The sequence below is a fragment of the Zosterops lateralis genome (genome assembly GCF_965231275.1).
Source record: "Zosterops lateralis genome assembly, chromosome: 5".
Lineage (NCBI taxonomy): Eukaryota > Metazoa > Chordata > Aves > Passeriformes > Zosteropidae > Zosterops > Zosterops lateralis.
The window spans coordinates 47716039-47737219 of record NC_139766.1 but is presented as its reverse complement, the minus strand read 5'-3'; the positions used below and the strand labels follow the sequence as shown (position 1 = coordinate 47737219).

At 39.3% G+C, this 21181-nt stretch overlaps 1 protein-coding gene and 1 long non-coding RNA gene across 5 annotated transcripts in view; one reads left to right on the top strand and one right to left on the bottom strand.

The window, feature by feature from the left end:
• The first annotated feature begins 38 nt into the window (after window positions 1–38).
• Window positions 39–20153, top strand: LOC310909403. 3 transcript variants are annotated; one of them, XR_014590070.1, is made up of 3 exons: window positions 39–153; window positions 4119–4337; window positions 18549–20153. It is a non-coding gene; the product is annotated as an uncharacterized lncRNA (long non-coding RNA). The 3 variants fall into 3 exon arrangements; XR_014590072.1 differs by lacking the exon at window positions 18549–20153 and adding an exon at window positions 538–2229 and having other exon boundaries at window positions 47–153; window positions 4119–6123; XR_014590071.1 differs by lacking the exon at window positions 18549–20153 and having other exon boundaries at window positions 4119–6123.
• COL25A1 (collagen type XXV alpha 1 chain) overlaps window positions 10483–21181 on the bottom strand; it is a 294554-nt gene continuing 283855 nt past the window's right edge. Inside the window, exons 34-37 of one of the 2 annotated variants that reach the window (XM_083861173.1) lie at window positions 20447–20500; window positions 14205–14282; window positions 11829–11867; window positions 10483–11078 (exon numbers count right to left, since the gene is read on the bottom strand). In XM_083861173.1, the coding sequence (XP_083717299.1) occupies window positions 11076–11078; window positions 11829–11867; window positions 14205–14282; window positions 20447–20500 (174 nt within the window). In that variant the 3' untranslated portion in view covers window positions 10483–11075. Of the gene's footprint in view, window positions 11868–14204; window positions 14283–20446; window positions 20501–21181 lie in introns of both variants that reach the window. The other variant, XM_083861172.1, reaches the window with a different exon arrangement.

The following is a 21181-nucleotide window of genomic DNA, read 5'->3' as shown; positions in this document are numbered from 1 at the left end:
CGCCGGCCCCGGGCAAACCCCTCCTCCCGCCTCCCTCCCGCCTTCCCCGGCAGAACGGGACGGGACGTCCCGTCCCGACCGCTCCCCCATCCCCTTGTGTTTTCCTTTCGGGGGACGTGTGTTTCCTGTTCAGCTGAGGCGAGCCAGCCGCGGGTGAGTCCTGTGCCTTGGAATTTTGTTGGCTTTTTTCCCTAAGGGTGCACAAAGACCAGCACAAACTCGCAAAACAAGGGACTCGGTGCGTGGGGTGGGTGCTCGGCTCCCACTGGCGATCCTGCCATTCCTGCCACTCGCCTGTCACCCTGGTGGCCACAGCGCCACTGCCACAAACATTCGGGACGAGGGGGAGGAACACAAAGCGGATTATTTAATCAAAATCAGGGTCATAATTCAATGTCCCTCTCCGCCTCTTAAGCCCCAAAATCTGCTTGTAAGAGTAGGCTGAGATATTACTTGTACACGACCATCAAAGCCAGTATCAGTTTTTCTGCATTTCTTATAAAGTGAGGCAAATTATTGAAACCTGCGGTTTGCCAGGTTTTGTACATGGACGTAGAAAACAGCCGTGGTGCTCAAATACATTGCTTCACTCTTAGGTCTAGCAACATCTAAACATACCTAGTCCTTGACCACTTTGTAACCACAGAAGCAATATATAAGTTACTTGCTCGAATGTGGCATTTCTTCACTTGATAACCATCTCGCCGGACATCAAAGCCCACAAGAAAAAGAGGGGAGGATAAGACAAGGGAAGAAGGGAAGAAGGACAGAATTCACAACAAGAGGCATCACATTTCAAACCAGCGAAGCTGCTGGTGGAGCACCTCAGATTTACCTGTCCCTGACAAGCACACACCGTCTCCTCTGGAGGCCACTCCTTGAGCTGCACGAGCAGACAGCAGGAACACTCGCCCACGGCCCTGCCACCCCATCTGTAGCTCGTCTGTGCCACCTGCAGCACTGTGTTTGGAAGGGTTTTCAGAGAACATATGTAAAGCCACACAATTTCCTGTGCTGATGATACTTCCTTTTTCTTGATCAGTATCCAGCAAGTCATCCCAAATTCTGCAGATTGAAGAAACACAAGTTCCTGATTTTTAATTTTTTTTTTAATATCTCTGCCAGCAAGCCACCTTTCTGCTTCTCTAGACAGCACTTCTCTCCATCCAGTCATTTACTTGAGTTTCCTCAGTGTTATATTTGAAGCTTTGACATTCTATACTCCTGCTCCATTGGAAACCTTGCCTCACCAACCAAGAGAGAAGACATAGCAGCTCCACCTTTATATCCCAGCAGAGACAGCTGCTGCCTGTCTTCAGTGCCTTGTCCAGGCAGAAAGACTTAAAAAGGCATGAAGGAGTTGCCAAAACTGTCAGCTAGGGCAGTATTGTACAGCCAATGATGCAATTCATTGATGGCTGCTCAAGAAGAGAACAGGCATTTAGATCTGTTAAGATCCAAACAGCCAAGACTAGATCCTGTTGGGAATGCTCTCTGCAATGCTTTTCCATCTTGCCTGCATCTCTGAAAACTGGGCAATGATATTTAGCATAGGGTAGATGCAGTTCAAGTCGTACTACACCTCACATATCGAATTAGCAGCAATCCCTTTGTACCAGCAATGTACAGAAAGGCTGGGGCCAGGCAGCATCCAAGGCTGTGAGTCCCAAGGCATTTCAGGAGAGATGGTTTTCCACACACCGAGCTGGTGCCTGCCCTCTGCCGGTGCCGAGCGCAGCCTTGTCCAGGGCTGCTGCCGATGCCAACACTAGAAAATCTCAGCTGTTTATGCTGATCTGCCTGGTCTTGCTCATGCAGAAACTCTGGACCACAAACAGATTTAAGGGATATGCAAAATACTGTACTGCTACTTCTTTAGAAGCATGCACTGACAGCCTTGTATCACGGCTTTTGTTTCAGGTTCAGCAAAAGCAAGTTTGCTCACAGCTAGCTTAGTAACTGCTTGAAGCAAACTTCACCAGGAAAGCTTGAAGTGGCAGGTGAAGTAGAAGGGAGAGGTTATTTCTGTTCCTTCAATGCCATGGAAAGGGGCTTAACAATCAGGGAAATATCCCTCCCTCTTGGCTCATAGTTCTTTCACTCTCTTTTAATAATATGAAGAGGAGCAAGCCTGCCAAGTCTCACGTGTGGAGTCTCTCCCAAGATTAGCAGAGACCCTGACCCAGACACAGACATTTGCAGCACCACTTGCCCTCATAATACTGTGCAGTAAGTACTGGCAGCTATTCCTCCATATATATATATATATGTATAGTATGTACAGTATGTATATACAGTATGTATATATAGTAGGATTAAAATAATTATTTTTCCAAAATACTTGCGTTCTAGTAAAAAAATAAAAATGCAAACCAAAACATGCTGTTTACTCCATCCTGCTCTGTTTGCTTTACAAGCATTTTAATTTACTTTTTCCATGCTTGTTTATGGGCTTTGTCTTGGCATGGTACCAGAAACCAGCAGCCTGGCATCCTGTATGAAGGATGAAAAGGAGTAAATAGCAGTTTCTAACAGTTACCCCAAGTATCCAAGTAAGGTGCCTCTAGCTACCTATTTAACTGTGAAGGAGTTCCTCTGAAAAACAATATATTGCTGATGCATGCTGAGAAGTAAACCCATTGCAGATAGATTTGCTGTGGAAATTATCTGCACCAAAGATCTGTTTCAATACAGAAATTTAAGGATGGAAAAGCCATATCCCTCTGCACCTTCCCAGGGACAGGCAGCTGCTTGGCATTTGCTCTGGAAGGGGAATGGACTTGCCTGTGAGTTCCTGCAGTGACCAGCCCAGCAGGGCCCCAAGTCAGTTAAGCACAGGCTCTGTTGTCAACATTTGTTTTTATCAGTTTTATCTCAACCAGAACCAATTACCTCACAATGATTTTAATATATCAAATAGAAGAGAGATCCTTGTTAGCTCCAGGAGGGAGCAGCCAAGGGTGATGTCAGAAAGACCTTGTGAGAGCTCTGCTTAGGTGTGGGTACTTTGGAAACTCAGTCAAGCTGTAACTTGCACATAAAACCATTCAGGATATTTACTGGCTATTGAACATTCTGTCTTGGTGAAAGCACATGAAAAAAACCTCACATCCTGGTTATGTGACAGGAACTGTGCCCACCTTTGATGGGGGAGATAAACTAAAGTAGCTAGCAGACAGTGATGCCTCTGAAGAGGTTTGTGTACAGTATCCTCTGAACTCTACTGGACCTATATATATATACACACACACACACACACACACATTTATATATGTTCAAGTAGACACATGAAGACATATATAGATACATATACATATATATGTGAGCATGTGTATATATATACACATATATATAGATACATACATATGAAGCAAACCACTGTTTTCTTTAACTGCATCTAGGGGATGGGAAAGTAGAATGCCTTGTGAGTATTCCATCTGAAAATTCCCACAGGCCAAAGGTAGAGAAGACAAATTAGTTACCCTGGGAAGACAGAAAGACTGCCTGCAGCAACATGACTTAAATGTTTTGGCATTCCCTTGTTTTGATTTTAATATTTATTTGGGTGCAGTTGTTACTACCTGCTGGAACATGAAATGCTTCATCAGCTCCTTGGGTTTTTTAGGTTTTTTTAAACATTTGTGTGTGGTTATTATAACTGAGCTACAAGGTGAAGCTGTGTGAGGTGAGCACATAAAAAGCCACTTCTGTTGCATTATTTTCTTATTTTGGTAGGGATTAGCAGGTTTAATAGGTCTAAAAGGCAGAGTTGCATAATAGCCTTTAAGTCTTTAATTAACATTCATTAAAAAAAAAAAGAGGCAGAAGTGGCAGGCGTTACACCGTGCAGTCCTGCATGTGCTTTGGCACATCACAAAATTACGAAGGAGGCATGTGAATAGCAGGCAATGCCAGAGGAAAGTCATGTCCCAGGAGTGAACTAGGATGTGAAGGCTGTAGGATATTGGTTACCTGAGGTTTGATTCGAAAGCATCTAAAGCTCAAAAGGGAGCATAGAAGTGAAAAAACCCAGGGATTCTGTCAAAGCACGGAATGGGAAACCCATGAGATGTTGTCTCTGGCAGCAGCTCAGAACACATTTGTTTCTGTTTTGGCAGGACATCTAGAACTGCATTTCGCTATGAAAGCAGAAGAAAGGAGAAAGATGGAAGTAAGAAAAGGACAAGTGTGGCCACTGCTGAGGCAAGGACATCACCTGGGTCAGGGCTGCCCGGCTGGGGTGGAAGCAGCACTCACAGCCCTCAGAGCCATGTGCTCACCCTGGCAGAGCACAGCACGTTAAGCTGCAAGTACCTCATCCTGGAAAGGGACCAAAGGTATTTTTAGTCCCTCCAAGAATCTAAAACAGAGCTAGATAAGATTAATAGACATTTATGGGGATTAGCAGGAGTTAATAGGAGAGGCCAAACCTCTCCACCTACAATTCCCTCCACCTACAGTGACTGCATTTTTGAGGTGATAGAAAGGGAAACAATGTGGAATGCTGCTTGTCTGAAATATTTTGGGATTTAGAAAATCCAAGCATTTTAATAATGTGTTGAAAAAACTACAGCTGCTCCCCATTGTTTTTTAAAACCTTTTGTTCAAAGAGACTCCTACAAACCTACGTCTTCTTAAACCAGGGTCCTTAAAAATATACCATTCTGTAAAAATTATTATGTTCCTACATTTCTGAACAAGCTGTGGAAAAGAGATCCTCACATTTTCTAGCTTGCACTGTTACTTGTGACACTGCGCACATCTTTATTTCTCAGCAGTTCAGGTTTATTTTTCACCTTCAGAAGAACAGAAAGGGAGGCTGGTGATTTTCAGCTTTATTTCTTTAGATCCCAGGATGCCACTGAACTTGCCAAAGCAGTAGTTTCAACTTCTGGTTAATACACAGATCTTTGCAACTTTCCCAGAGTGAGGAAGGGCTCCCAGCTTTGCAGCAAAGCTTCTCTCTTACATAATTTGTGGATTCTCACAGCCTGTGCTGCCTGTTTAAAAAAGGTAACAGAAGAGACACTGCTTTGAAGGGGAAAGACACATTAAGAAGAGGAAAGTGAGTTTTCTTACTGCAGGAAAATGGAGCACGTGGCAGAGGCCCTGATTTTTGTGTGAATGTCTGACACAACTTGCTCCAGACTTCAGACTCCAGGTTGGCATAAAGCAGCACACGCGTTTTTCCAATTGAGACAGACTAGAACAGTTTTTTGCACCAACATTAAGAGCTTTATAACTGTTCAAAATCAGCACCAATAGTTGGATTAATATTTTAATAATTACACACTTTTTACATTATGAAAATAAATCATAAATAGTGTAAAAATAATTCTGAAGATCAACTTCTTACAAGCAAGAAACAAAACCTGAAGTACAAAACTGAAAGAAAACAAAACAATATTCAACTGAAAAACAAGGAGAAATTTTAATAATAAAAACAAAAGCATGCTGTTTGATCGGGTTCAATTAAGTCAAGACCAGTGGCCACAAGAAAGTGGTAAATAATAACAAATTAAAATGGGTGATTAAAACCTTGCAATTCTTTACACTACTCATCAAAAGAGGTCTTGTGACATATTTACAGTGCTAAGACACTCAAAATATTTCTAGTATTGATAGTATGATGCTGACCCAAGTATTTTTCCCCCAAGCATTTAAATCCTTGCCAAATTACTTTGTATTTTTATCTCTTCTACTTCATTTATGAGACCATTTGCAATACAAAAATAACAGCACATATAGATGAACTTAAAAAAAGTAAAAAATACAAATAAAAATATATAATATTTTCCAAAGGAAAAAGTCAGATACATACATCTTACCAACATTTTTAAAGTTGTGTGATATTTTCCCAAACATGTACAATAATATAAGAATATCCACATATATGTTAACAATATGTAAAACATTCTTCCACCAACCTAACTCTCCATAATACTTCAGAGAAGTGTGCAAGTACCAATGGGATCTGGGAAACTAATAAAATTTCTTTTTTAAATAGAAACAAGTAAAACACTAACGGTCCCAGGTTAAGTTAAGGCCCCCTGCTTTCAAAGAAAATTCAATTCCCAAGCAGCATTGACAATGGGATGCATTTAAAAACAAAACAAAACAAAAACAACACTCCAAATCCCTTTTAAAAGACAAACTCCACTTGTTCTATAGAGTATCTTTTTCAGAAATGATGGTGGCAGGCACTTGTTTCTAACTGCATTTAATGAATCCAACCACCACACAATATAGGTTAATAACAGAGGGTGCAAGAAAACCTTCATTTGTACATTACAGCAACATTGACATCCATTAAAAAAAAATTGCAGAAAAGAAAAAAAAATCAGTGTTAGTTTTAATTCCAGTCACTGAAATAGAATTTTTGCAATGACTACAAATTAGACTTTCTTTTGACCACTATCTTTTCAGATGTGTTTTGTGTGAGTCTTTAGTGTGAAAATTTCGGAATCTCTTTAGGTAAAATACAGAGATTTAAAAATGTAATTTAAGATGGTCAAGCAGCAGAGATCAGGAAATTTGAAGGGAAGGGTCAACTTCTACATGCCTTGAACCTCTTCACGACTTTCAATAATCAGGCTGACAATATCTCTGCAGTTCTTACTGAAATAGTCCTGATTTAGGCAAAACCACACTACTGACGGTGGTAATATTCCCCTCGTTAAAAAGCACAACACTTGGGTCCTTCCTCCTGCATGTTTCAAAGAGCTTTGCGAGGAGAGGATGCATCTCTGTCCCCTGGTGCTGGCTGGTGACGGGGAGGCACAGCCAGGGGAGGAGCCTTGCACGGCTGAGCCAGGTTTAGGATCCCAGTTCTGGGGCTGTCAGTGGGACAACTCTCCCCACACCTCATGAGTATCCAGGATCCCAGCCACGTGTCCTGGCACAGCCCCCAGCCTTACAAGCACCACCCTCCCACCAGGACCAAAGGTCTGCTGATCTCATTTGGGGATGCTTTGTCTCTCTGGTGGCATAACCAGGTAACTGGTGGTCACATGTACCCCATCCATGGGTGTGATGCTCAGTGGAGCCAATGCTAACTTCCCACACTGTACATCAATCTTAAGAATGATTCCTTTTCCAACTCTATACTTTACACATGTGCAGATAGTTGGATTTAATAATTCTGAAACTCATTCATACTAATTACATGACAGACTAAAAAAACAGCTGGATGAAAAGTATCATTCTGCTTTGCTACACTATCAGAATATGACATCACAACCAGCAATAAATAAAAATATAAATCAAAAAATACATTGTGTCATTGCTCTGTGATTTAACATCTCATGCTTTACCTCAGGAAAAACCAAAAAGTTGTCCAAAGCATCCTGAAAGAAAGCTTTCCCATAGTTAGTCTGTGAATATGAAGACAAGGACTATGTATGCCAGACATACTCATACAGTGCTTAAAAGATTTGTGGCCTCTGTAGCAGGACTTCTGCACAATGCGGTTTTAATGCAGTGGAGTAACAGATAATTACAAAACTTCATATGAAACAAATACTGAAAACTCTCAAAGAAACAAGGATTAATCATACCTGAAAAAGCCAGGGATATAGAAACTGTGTAGACTAATACCACTACACATTTCTACAACTGAAAAGACTGGTAGAGGAACTACTTTTCCTGTCACAAACTAAACAAAACAAATCATATCTATCTGGAGGAATGCCACCAAAAGATACAACCACACACTGGCAGTTCAAACTGTAGCTTTGCCATCAAAAGGAAAAAGATATACTAGCACAAGAAATAGTTGCTTCTTGAACAAAATAAACACGTTGCAAGTCTTCACAGGGTGCTTTCCTTGCCAAAATACAAATTTTTTTTTTCTTGTACTGATCATGCAACTTTTCTAGATATGGTTAAGTTTCATTTCAATTCAATATGATATGCAAACATTAATGCCAAATCTATGTATGTAATCCAACCTTTCAAATTAAATTGTTTATCTACTGCACACTCATTTAAAAGGAATGAACATTTAATGATATTCATGATATTGAACAACACAAAGACTAAAAAAGCCAAGTAAGATTATTTGGGGGGGAAAAAAATATTCCTACCTGCTGGGAATTTAATAAAGAAATTAATTTACAAGGCAGAAAAGAAATGAAATGAAGGTGCTTAAGTGTTTCTTCAGTAGGGTCTCAGTGTCAGGGAGTTAAATGAGAACTGAGTTTTGACTAACACTTAACAGTAGTCTATAATTATTTCCTGAATGACAAAACCATGGATCAAAGCTCTGCTAGCTTTATTGGTGCATATAGAAATGGATGCTATGAAGGCAGCTAAAAAATAGGTATGCAAATTTAAAAAAAGAAAGTGCTTATGACAGCATTATTTATCTTGTTGCTATCCCTTAAATGAGTTGTGTTTGTGGACAGTCTCAACACGGAGTTGCTAAATCATCTAGTCAGATAATAAACATCCTACTTGATTTTGCATGTAAATACTCTGAAGGATCTTTAAAAAAATTTTCACCTGACTGTATTGATTGCCAATATTTGATATTATTAATAAAAACCAGCTTATAGTCTCCACATCTACCACATACCCAGCCAAAAGTGCCAAGCCAGGACACTGACACGAGCAACTCTTTTCTCTCAGGCAGGCAGCTTGCTCCTCAGTCAGCTGGGTTTTTGACACAGTGCTGCCTAAACAACCAGATTGAACGTGGCAAGTCAGAGGCTTACAGGGTGCTGTTCCTGTCCTCCTGAAAGGCCTTCAGTAGTGTAACTGCTGTAACACTCTGGCAACATTTTACATTCTGTCAGTGCCACCTGAAGGTTTTCATTGTTGTAATCATCACTGTTCAAACAGGTTGGTACTTGCATCTCTGAAAATTTAGGGAAAGCAAAATATATTTCTTCGTATCTGTGAACACGTTTTTACTTCTTACTACTGGAAAGATGGAACTGAGCAGTAAAAATATGTAAGTATTCAGTGTACAGTGTCAGATATTTGTTTTTTATTAGTAAGATACTACTAATCAGAGGCCACTAAATTGACTTTTTGCTTTAAAAATCTGGGTTTTCCTCAATGAAAATCTGGGTTTGACTCCAATATACCAAAATGACAATAAAGATTCATCAAAGAGAAATATTATGTTATAGTGGCATTTCCACTGATTTGAGATTGTGAAGCAATATAAAAAGTGTGACCCCATCTTCACATGATTTAGAAATGATGGAGCAAGGAAAAATGTGCGTTCCAAGAAGGGCAAAAGGTGCCCTCATATGAATGGAGACAAGCTGTCTTCTTCAACTTTAGTTTTGGTCTACATATGAAAGACAACTCTTCGAAAAATAACTAAAATCATTTGGGATGATCCTGCTATATACATTAGGAACAGAAGTGATATAAAAAGAACTTCCATCTGCCAAATATGGCACCATTTCTCATAAATTAATCTCTCAAACTAACTTCAGTGCACCATATGAAGACTCAAAGTTGTAAAAAATACCTCGTGGCAAAACTACAAAATGTGCACAAATTACATAATTCTAGCAATGAAAAAAAAGTGGAGAAGGAAAAGTTTCTCTAGAAAGCCATCTGAACAGGGAGAAAAATCAACACATTTAACAGTGAAGCGTGGTGACAAGCATGCAGTGATAATCACACAGAATTGCTGCTCTCCAATGCTTTTCGAGCAATAATGTCCACGAAAATCACCGTAACAACATAAAAGGAACAAGATGAATACATCACTCTGTGAAACACAAAAATAAACTCTTTCTTTTCTAGACTTAAAGGCTTCAAAGACTCTGAAATAAACTGTTAATACTGAAACAAAATGAATATATGGCTTGAAAGTATTTTTTTCAATGACGTCATCACAAATGTCGCATAGATTATTGAAATGCATTATTTATGGAAACAGTAACAGAAAAAGGAAACAAAACAAACCATTGCTTCCAAAATCCTGTAGAGAAGTTCAGCTAGTTATGTGTAATTTAAAGTGAATAACCTGAAAACCACACCATGATACATACATCTCTAGTCAGTTCCACTGCTACCCTCCTCTGGAGGATGATCTGATTCATCCCCACCTCAAGAGTGCTTTCTCCTCCAGCAGTCCCAAAATACAATACGCAGAGTATATATACTCTGTCCATCCTCGAGTGAGGCTGAGAAGCTTCTAGTCTCAGGCAGTGTCTGCCATCAAATGATCCCTGCAGCACCTCCGTAACCTTTTCAAACAACCCAGTTTGAAGTCTGGTTTCTTCTTCAACATTCTGTCCCTCTTGATGAAGGACTTGACAGGGCCTACGGTGAATGTCTTCACGACCATGAGCAGTGCAAGGCGAAACCGATGCTGATCAACAGGCGGGGGGACCCTCCTTGATCAAAGGGGCCAAGTATCCCGCAAGACTGGAAGCCATCCACCTGCAGCTGGAATGCTATTCCCCAGAAATTCAAGGCCTTTTTCTATGCTCCTCTGGTTTATCTCTTTTTAGCAATGAGCCATGGTGTGACTCCCTTGAGATGACAAAAGGAAATGACTCAGAAGCTGGAATCAAAGGTCACCGTGAACAGCCACTCATGATCACACAGCAAGCAGGTTTGGCACACAAACTCATGCTTTTAGTTCATGTGAGCAGATGCGGTGTCATGAATCAGTGACAAGTTTAAGATGGACATGGAAGCCAAGTCAGTAAACTCCAACAGCAGCTGGTACAGTACATTTCATAGCATTTTGCTCTTATTTGGTCACAATTTCTTGTAAACTAGTTCATGGCACTCATTGTCCATGCATATCCACAAGCCAAAACGTAAGAATTTACAGAAATATTAATTTCTATAATTGATTCTTGTTTCAAGATCTCTCTCTCTCATTAGAGAGACAATCTTTGCAGGTTTATCCTGCAGTTATTGTATCATCTAACTGCAGATGTAGGTGAAAAAAAGATGTATGTATGGACTATTGCAAACAAGTAGAAGCTGCTACATGTAAACATATGTCAGACTTGTAAAATGGAATTTTCAGTTCTCAACTATAAATAAAAAAATTGGAGCACTATATACACAACTTCATGCTTGTAAGGTTAGATTCATCACTGCAGAGACAAAAAGAGATACAGATTAATCAAATTAGTAAGTTATTTCAGACATCTATTACAAATACATATATAAGGCAGAGTTGCAAATATTGATAGTTTTTTCCTCAGCACCAACTATTCTTCAGAGATAACGCACCCGGGATTTCACTTATGCTTCATCTTTTCTGATATATTATATGCCAGTATCCCTCCAACTATATTATTCTGAATGCTATGTTTTTAAATCAAGCACGGTCTAGGTTAAATCTTTACTAAAATAATGTCGCCAGTTAATCTTGCCATAAAACACAAAACCCAGGGGGATTTATTGAAGGATAGAGAAGTAAGGCAAAGAAAAGGTCAGCATACACTGTCCTTCTCAGTATCCCAAAAAAATAATAAAATAATAGATGGACAGAAATACTTGACAAAAAAGCCACATCCATGAGCTTTTACAATGAATAGGAAACAGATCATCTGCAGAAACCAAAGGATGTGTGAGTCTTCATGTGAAAAAAGAAAAGTCTTCGACTTTCCAGGAAACTAACACCAACTATTTCTACAGAACTGCCTCAATGAATTATTCTACATAAATTACAACATATCACATGGACTACTGTCATGGAGAGGTCTGATCTTGCATTGCTGGATATGTCTGTCTAGGGGGCTCTGAGGTGTATCCTGATATTGTTCAGTACAATTCTGACAGGCACTTCTGTGTGCTAAGAACATACTGCTCCTGAAAAGATAAAGCTCTTCCCATCCTACCTTTTGCCAGCAGCCAGGCATTGGTAATCCATCAGGACCCTGTTTCAAGGGGAGTAAAAGGGAAAAAAAAAAAAAAGGAAGAAGAAAAAAAGCATAAATAAGTTTGACAGGATAGATATTTCATCAAAATCTGTTAGAACAGCTGAAACAGTTTTGACTTTCTATCTAAAAAGTAGCTACCAGTTAACTTATTTCCTCTCTTATTCTCAAAGTGAAGGAAAAGCCAAAGGTAAGAAGGTTTAAACTGTCAATACATACATGCACTTCTCTGCTATAAAGATTTGTTTTTCTCTAAATCATTAGAACTTAATTTATCAGTTTCTTATTGCTGCAGAGCTCAGGCTACATGTTATTTAAAATACAATCTGTTTTATTCACCACTATCTGTATCTGAGTATAAAAGATGAATGAGGAAAAAAAATTACTATCACTTTTATCTGGAGAGTATTATGTTATATGGGCCCCTCATACAAAGGTCACCCTGTGATAAGACAGCAAAACTCAAATGGGAGTAGGATCTTTTCACTTTCAATATCAGTTTTTGAATGAAGCAGCAAAATCTTAAGGGCTTGGGTGCCACAGTGGAAGAAAACATCAGCAGTGGGAGCAGGGAAGTACAGCACCACTGATTATTTCAGTGCTTGGACAATACGGCCATCTAATTTCTTCTCATGTCAGTGACAGCCACTTCTTTTCTTTTCTGTTGCTACCCTACCTTCAGGTATCTCCATGCATTCAGTAAGACCAGGGCCAGTTTCTGGCCAGAGTCATACTGGTGTTCATGGATGTAATTCAAATTTACATGGCTGTCCAGGATTTATTCAGGGAGTTATATGCTCAGAATTAGGAGCACATACAATGTAACTAGACTACACATAAGCAGAAAAAAAATCAGGCCTTTACATTTCTTAGAATTTAGAATACCAATACTTAATGTTGACCTACATGTGAAGAAGATAATGGTTAATATGGATTTTTGAATATACTTGCATGTGGTCTGATGTGAATGACTTGCTTCCTAAACTAGAGACAGTGCTGTGTGCTAAACAGCTTATTCTAGCAATTATCTACAAACAGAATATTTTTTATCCATCAATGATTGTTAGTGAATATTCAGATATAAATGATAATACGGAGACAGAGAAACATTTTTAAATTACAAAAGCATGCTTGATTATCCCCAACAAAATATGAGATATGGTTACCATTAATTGGAAGCAAACAACATGGACTATGGAATAATCTTAATGGACTATGTATTTACAATTAAAAAGCAATTCACTTCAAATTAGAAGTGCTGTAGTCAAAATAAAACCTACTTGATTTGACATTCATTTCAGAGAACCGTGCTTAACCACCAAACAATAGCAGAACATGCAGATCAAATTTTACTGTGAACAATTAAAAAGAAAATCCTCCTTATCTCTTTAGGAAATGTGTATGTCAACTATTCATTTGGGGTTTTCTTTCTTAAATGGAAAAAGAGTTGTTCCAACTTACTTTACCAGTAAATAAAAATCACTGTTGCCAGATTGGTACAAGGGAGAGGGTCAAGAAGTAGCATTTTAGTATAGGTGGGAACTTGAATTCATGCTAGCATAGGGTGGGGAGTGTTGTGTGTATTCCAGGAAGGTAAGTTCCAAAGGAAAGACCATTAAATTGAAGACATTAAATAACAAAGACAGTGAGGGTTTGGGCTGCAGACTGTTATATTCTTACAAACATCAGGTAAGCTTTTATTTCCAGATGTGTTTGAATACTCTGATGAACGTGCCAGACACCACAAACACTACTTGTGGATGGTCTGGAAGCCAAGCTCCAGGTTGGCTTACTGGAAATCTTGATTTTTAGAAACAGTATTTACATACTTCTGTTTGTGACTCTCATTTTAGTCAAATTGTGAAAACATGCCCCTAAGATGGCATGGATTTGGAAGGAAGACCAGGGTGCAGAGTAGCTCTGGGACAGGCCAGGGGGTGGAACTGAGCAGTGCAGACAGAAGTCATCAGACCTGATTAGAGGTGAACGTTGTGCTGGATTTCTACAACTTGGGTTCAGGGTGAGTAAGGCACTGGGTATTTGGCGAGGAAAGTAACAAACCAACGATTCTCAGGGAAAATGTAGGAAGGACACAAACTTTTAAATTACCAGGTGATGTGGGAGCAAATTGCTGAGTTAGGCTTAAGGTGTCAACAAAAACGTGTGTTCCCTCAGTCCAGTTACGATCACTTGAAGCAGCTGGTTTGTTCATGCACATGCATGTGTTACATGAAAAATGTAAAGCCGGCTCAGAAAAACATTACTTTGCATTGAGAATGGCTGGACTGCAAACAAAGGAACTGCATGCAGGGTTGGTAGGAAAGAGAAATACTGTACCAATTGGCAAGGGGCATCCAGCCCATCCAGGCCAGGCTGGCCTGGCTCCCCTTTTTCCCCCTTAATTCCACGGAATCCCTGTTTGTAAAGATTAACTTGCAATGTTACTGTCAAGGAAATACCTTCAATATTGACTTAAATGGAGTGAAAAAAAACAACAGAGAGGCAAGAGGAACAAGCTGACTGCTTACGATTTAAACCTGTGGGAGACTGATTCTGCCACATTCCAAATTTGGTTGCTTTCCAATGTATTTTGCAGAAAAAAATGAAGAAAAAAATCAACCCACCATCAAAACCTCACAAACTTATCCCAGAGATGTTAAGTCTGGTGCTTTAAACCAAATTAGGAGGCTTACAAACAAAGTCTGCTACAGAATTTAGACTTGCCACAAAGCTATGTTAACAAAGGGCGACAGGTTACACAGTAGCTGGTGCTTGTTCCTCTCCCCTCATTTCTTATTCCATCAGTTTACAGCAGGATGACTGATCTTCCAATACACAAGTGAGACGTACCAATGGGCAAGGTGCATCTAATCCAGGAGCACCCTGTTCTCCTTTCTCCCCTTTAGGCCCTTTTTTGCCTTTCTTTCCCTTTTCCCCCTGTGGATACAACGATTTGGATAAAACAAGTTTCATTCTTTTGAGGAAAAAAAAAATAAAGAAAGATTGGGTTTAAAGTTTGAGGTTTTTGTTTTTAAGCCAATGGAGAGCTGAAAGGACACTTACCACTGTGTTCTGGTTTGGATGGTGCATTATGTGGAAAAATAAATTATATGATCACAAGCAAGAACTGCAATCAGTCTCTATTAGTTTGTGTTGGTATTTCATATCAGTATTATGAATGCTTTGAAACCTAGAACAGGGCTTGAAATCATCAATTTCTTGAGACAGAGGCAAATCTGCAAGTCCAAAATAAGAGGTCTCCTATTTTGATAAGTGATAGCACTGAAGGATACATGCTCACTAAGCTGAACTTGTCAGCTTCCCAGAGGATTTGCCACTAGTCAGAAGTAACTTTGGGAGAGGAGAATCCATCAGCAGAGACTTTTGATGAAAGACCTGTGGCATGACTGACTCAATTCTATCAGCTTCCCGGGTGTCACATCAAGGGTGAACCTGGCCAGCAGCATCCTTTGCTAACTGACCCTTTGCACTCTGGTACGAGTCTGGAACAAACCGTGTTCTCTGTGGTGTCCATAGAAACCCACAGACATCACTGATGGTGCACTGCTGTCATTCCAAATACAACATGACCATTTCAAACCCTGTTACAGGAATCAAAACACTCCAACTGCTTGATGGAGAGGTGCTACGACACTTTCAACAATTTCATATTGTCTTGGTATCATAAAGTAATCAGAAGTGATAATTAAATTGTTTATTTAAGCATTTCAACATTCAAATATTCTCTCTGCTGCAGGCAATGTTTCTACTATTTGTTTTACCAAAATTCAGTCCTTTGATTTCACACTGAGTTTTCTTTTAAAATGTGAAACTTCCAATGCTTTAATTCTCATGGAAATTATTTGATTCCCCTCAACAAAGCTATTTACAAAGATGAACCTCACCTTCAAGCAGTATAAGAGGTTTAGAGAGTTCATTTTATAATTGATTTCACACCAGTTGATCACAATGGTAAATGAGTTTCAGGTTGCTCTCAATTTCACAAAAATTAAAAGGGGGTCGCTTAAAAAAATTAACAAATTGGACTAGGATTGTAAAAAATGGGATAGGAAGGATGAGTAAATCAGGATATCACAAAGAAATGGGAAAAATAGTCATAGGAAAATTAGTATAACATCGGAGAACCAGCAAGTGAGGTTGTGGCTATTGGGAGGATTTAATTTTTGAGGAAAAGGGTAAAAAAGACAGAGGAATTGCAAGGAATGAGGGTAGAAGGAGAAGGAAGGAATGCTCCTTTGGAAAGACAGACAGATTTTGGTGAAGCATATTAAATAGACATTTAACTTGTTGCACACCAGTACAGAAAGACTTAATCCATTAACAATAGAGAAAAATAATTTTTACACATAAAAAAATATATATAAATAATATTTTTAAAAGGAAGAAAAGCACATTAGTCATTTAATATAACAGCATACTTGACACATTAAAATAAAACAAAATGTTCCATGAGTAAAACATACTGCATCCATGTCATGATAGAAACTTACTTGTCTATCTTTTCTGTGTGCCAAAAGGTCACAGGATAATATTTGGAGCAACCCAAACATTACCAGTCCTTACCAAATCATAAGATTGTGATGTAAAAAATCCTCACCAGACAAGAACCATAAATTGGCCCCATTTTCATCTTAAACCTACAAAGATGATAATGTAGCAGAGAAACCCAACAGCTTAGGGTCAAATTTCGTGCTATTTGTGCTCAAGGGATCACCAATATATTTGCAATGAGTGTATGCAAGCACTAAGCATGGACATACTCCAAAAAAGATTCTGAAAGTGAACAGTACAGTTTGGGTTCTGACTCCTTTTTGAATCTTTAGTATTTTTATTTCTTTTATTACTTGTTTTACAAGCCAGCAGGTATGTATTCTCAACTTCCAGTTTTGCAGGCATATCTATGATCTTATTCAAACCAATGCAGCAGTCATCTGTGTAGAAAACAGTCTGAATTTCCTGGGTACTCTACTACTTTTTCCACAGATCGAGTTCTTTCTTCTGAAGTTTGATCTTTACTCCTTATCCTGAACTATAGAAACCCACAGGAGTTATGGGGATTCTACATCTGATGAGGATTAAAAAAAAATTCTTTTTGTCCTTCCTCAGTGCCTAGAGAAATAAAACATTGTGCAACTTCTGCAACATCACTATGGTTGGAACAATCTACAATCCTCACATGCACAGATTTTCATCAATGCAGAGTGTAGGAGAAAAAGATAATGCCTTTTGATCCTCTGTTCAGACTTCTCTGTCAAAATTCATAACAACAGTCACAACTGTGCATCTGGGACCAGGGGCCACTTCCCTCCCTTCACCACAATACAATCTCTAACTTTTGTTAAAGCCTATTCATTTTTGAAAGGAATTTTTTTCTACTCATACAACTTGAAAATACAAACCTTTTTTTGTAATGAGTGCTCCTGGACTGCAGTTTTATATAAGTAATTACAGCTAAAACACTTTTTATTTAAAGAAATATTTTTACACCCATGTCGAGAAGATGTAATGCAAACACTGACTTGCCCTCACTGTAGCAGAACTACTGATGGGCTAAAATACAGATCAGCAGTCTAGGCCTCATCTCAAACTTAAGAAGTAAGGATTTATTCCCTGCATGTCAATGAAAAAAGTGTCACTGGTTCTCTTTAGAATGTTCATAATGGCAAGTATTTTTGCAGTGTAATTTAAGTTTCTTAACTAGAAGCTTGCTAATCTCAATTTGCGTAATGTCAGACCAATAGCCAATAGAAATACTTAAAAAACAAGACATCATAAGCAAGATGGTCAACTTGTTCATCTGTTGTTACAAAAATTGTTTATCTGTTGAAATGGGAGTTGTTACTCCAGTTTGGTCATATATAATCAGTAATTTACATGAGGAAAACCACCAGAACACAGAAGACTTGTTATAATGAGAACTTGGATTAATTGCATTACATTGTATCTTTTGAGAATCAGCTTTCTATTTGGAAAAGGAACTATTGATACAGCTAAAGTAATTTTGCTTGCATGATATGAATATACTCTAATTTATGGGAGAAATGTGTTTAAACTGTGCAATGGAAGTGTCTTCCATAGAGGTCTCAGCTGTATCTTCCTGGACTTTTTTTACTGGGAAAGGCCTTCCTTTGCCTCCTAGTTTTCCTTAAATACTCTGGGAGTTTTTAAGGCAGGTATTTGATCTCCATTTTTGCCCTACAGACTTCCTGTCAATCCTCTTTCTGAAAGTCCTCAAAACTGTGGATTTTTTGAAACATCCTGCAAACTACTTTATCCCACACATTCTCCGCAGGAAATGCCGTTTGCCTTTTCATTAATTTTTAGGGGGATGGAGGACCAGAGTTCCTAGGAGATGTATCCTGCAGCCCAAGAGAGCAAGTCCCCACAGGCAGCCTAAATCACAACTGAACACGGAAAAGGGTGTAGCCATGCCACACACCATTCCCACATACAATTCCCTCACTCCCTTGCAACTGGAAGTCCCATGTTTGACTTATTTTGTCAAGCCCTGGGTATCACAGACTAATATCCAAAAGCAGCATGCTGAACTTTGGAACATTAAAATATTTTTATATCCTGAGTGCTGAATCTCATCTGTTTCATTTTCACATTATATTTGCATAAGAAAACTTCTTACCGACTTTCTATCTTTTCTTCCAGGAACCTTCCGGAGCTCCAGTGGCTGGAATTTGTCTGCCTATCTGCTCTAGCTGGACATGGCAACACAGATTCAGAAAAGGCATTCTGGAGGTTGCCTAAGATTTTCATCATGAGCAGGATGACTCCTGACCCTAGGGCAGGTCAGACCAGACCAGGTTCTGCAGTGCTCCTTGGGCAGTGGTTCAACCCCCTCCCTGGATTCACTGTCCCAGTGCTGTGCTGTCCTCCTTGTGAAAAATTGCTCTGAACCTCTCAGGAGCAGCCTGTGGTCCTGCATTTCCCCATTTTCCATTGCCCAGAAGAGTTTTGCTCTATCATCTTTTTGTCTCCCCTTTCAAGTAGTTTGGCTTCCCCATTGTCAGACTAAGCCAGTCCAATTTCTCCAACCTCTGCTCCCGGTTGTGTCTGCCCCAGACCCCTGCCAGTTTGGTGACCTTCTTACTCTCTGATTTTTTCTTGAACTGTGAGGCTCGAAAGACCATCTGCAGTATTCAAGAAACCTCACCAGAATTGATTAGAGAGGCATCATTACTTATTTTTATCTTCTCGACACAACTCTCTGAATGTATCCCAGGGTGAGAACACACTATTAAGCTCATTCAATTTGGCACATGTTGTAACTCCCACTTGGCACAAAGAGCATTTTGACCATCACATCTCTGAGCTGGCAGTTATCAGTTACATCCCTCGACTGATAGCTGCCCTCAAGGAGAAAAGCTGTTCACTGGTGGCAGACAGACCTGTACTCTGACAGCAAGCAAGGGCTCAACATTCATTGTGATTACTCTGCCAGGTCAAACACTGCCTTTATAATATTCATGGAGCACCTGCTTAAACAACTGTTGTGTTCTGCAAAATCAGTACTTTACCAGTGATCTCTGAGCTCAAAAGAAGGAGCAATATACCAAGGGACAAAAGGGAAAGATGAACTTCATTATACCCTTTCCAATGCATTCTTGGGAAGAGTTGTACTTCGTAACACCCTTTTCAGTGCATTCTTGAGAAGTGTTCTGCCCAACAATATTAAGATATGCAGATGAACTCTAACATCCATGGTGATTTTTCAGCCTTGCTTTTTGTTTAGGACACCATAATGAAAAATTTATCTAGCCTAATCCTGCATATGTCAGCTTGACAAAAACATTTGTCTGACCTAGAAAAGTCATCTGCTGCATGTATGGACTTTTACGTTAAGTGGCTTGGTGTGAGTTCTAATTCAACAACTTCAGTAACTGAGATTTGTGTTGGATAGAAATGGAAGAGATTTGCTCATGAAGTTTCTCTACACACATTAAGTCCTGCATTGCTTTTTACTAAACAGATTTCCAAGTCACTGCGTCTGGACACTGAAAAGGAAGTCAGGCTGTTTCTGCTAACTTCAGTCTAGTTGGTTCACCAGAATGGTAGAGTATATGATTCAATTTCAATCCACAAGTATCACTAAGTCCTTAATTGCAAATAAAACATTGCCAAAAATAAAAATTCCAACAGTTCCCATCTTTGCCTCTTGGTGTGGGACAGGTAGCATGTACAGGCATGCTACACCAGGATCAACCATTAGTCTGCAAATACTGCCAGGGAGCAGAGCTCGGCTCTTCAGTATAAAATCACTACCACAATGACTAATATTTGCATTAAATATACCAGGACTTTCAACAAATGCAAGATGGATTGGAGAAAATGAGCCTTAAAAAAAGGCTGTGCTTTGGGACACGTTGATATTTCTGGTCCTGTACATATACTTTTTGTGGTTTTTCATGGTTTTGCTTTTGCACGTATCTGTGACTTGCCTTTTGGCACACAGTAAAAACAAAGTTTTAGCAGGACAGTTTATAGCATAAAGACAGCAGAACTGATCAGCTGAGGAATCAAGCAACAGTCAAGAACACTGTGGTCACCTTTTCTCCCTTTTCTCCTATATCACCCTTTTCTCCTCGAGGACCAGGGAAACCCTATAAAAACAAAATGGACAAAGGTAGGTTGACCTCTATTAATATACAGATTAAGTTTTCAAATACTCTTGGAAAACTTAGAAAGATGATTTCACTACATGCTCTGTACCTCTATGTGTGCTACATGTGGACACATGCACAGACACTGGAGCATGTGAGATGAGTAAGTCACAGAATTTGGTAGAGACATTTTGGGAGCTACAGAAAGAAATCATACCATTCAAACTAGCAATCACCCATGCTACATAGCACATGTGCATTCTGAAAAAGACTCCTCCAAGTTAGGGATTTCAGTGTAGGACTACAGAAAAAGACTTCCAAGAAGTCTTTTTAGCATGCCAAGGAAAGAGCCTATGTTTTGAAACACATTCCTTACAGGTTATGGAATTATTCTCTTTAATTAGAATAAATCTAGTCAACTAAGTGCTAAGTGACTCCTTGATCTTCTACAAGTGAGTCATCTGAATATTTTCTTAGCAAGCATTCTTTCAGCCTACTGACATCCAAAGGACCAAGCAGTTGCATTACTAAGCACTACTATCTGATGGTGTCTGTTGATAACGGCTGTACATTGCACAATCTTTGTCCTCTTTACCACAGAGAAAGAGCAAACGCAGCACTCAGCACACTCTCTTTGCAGGCACTGCATGCACACTGAAGGGCAGCAAAGGTGTTGTGCTC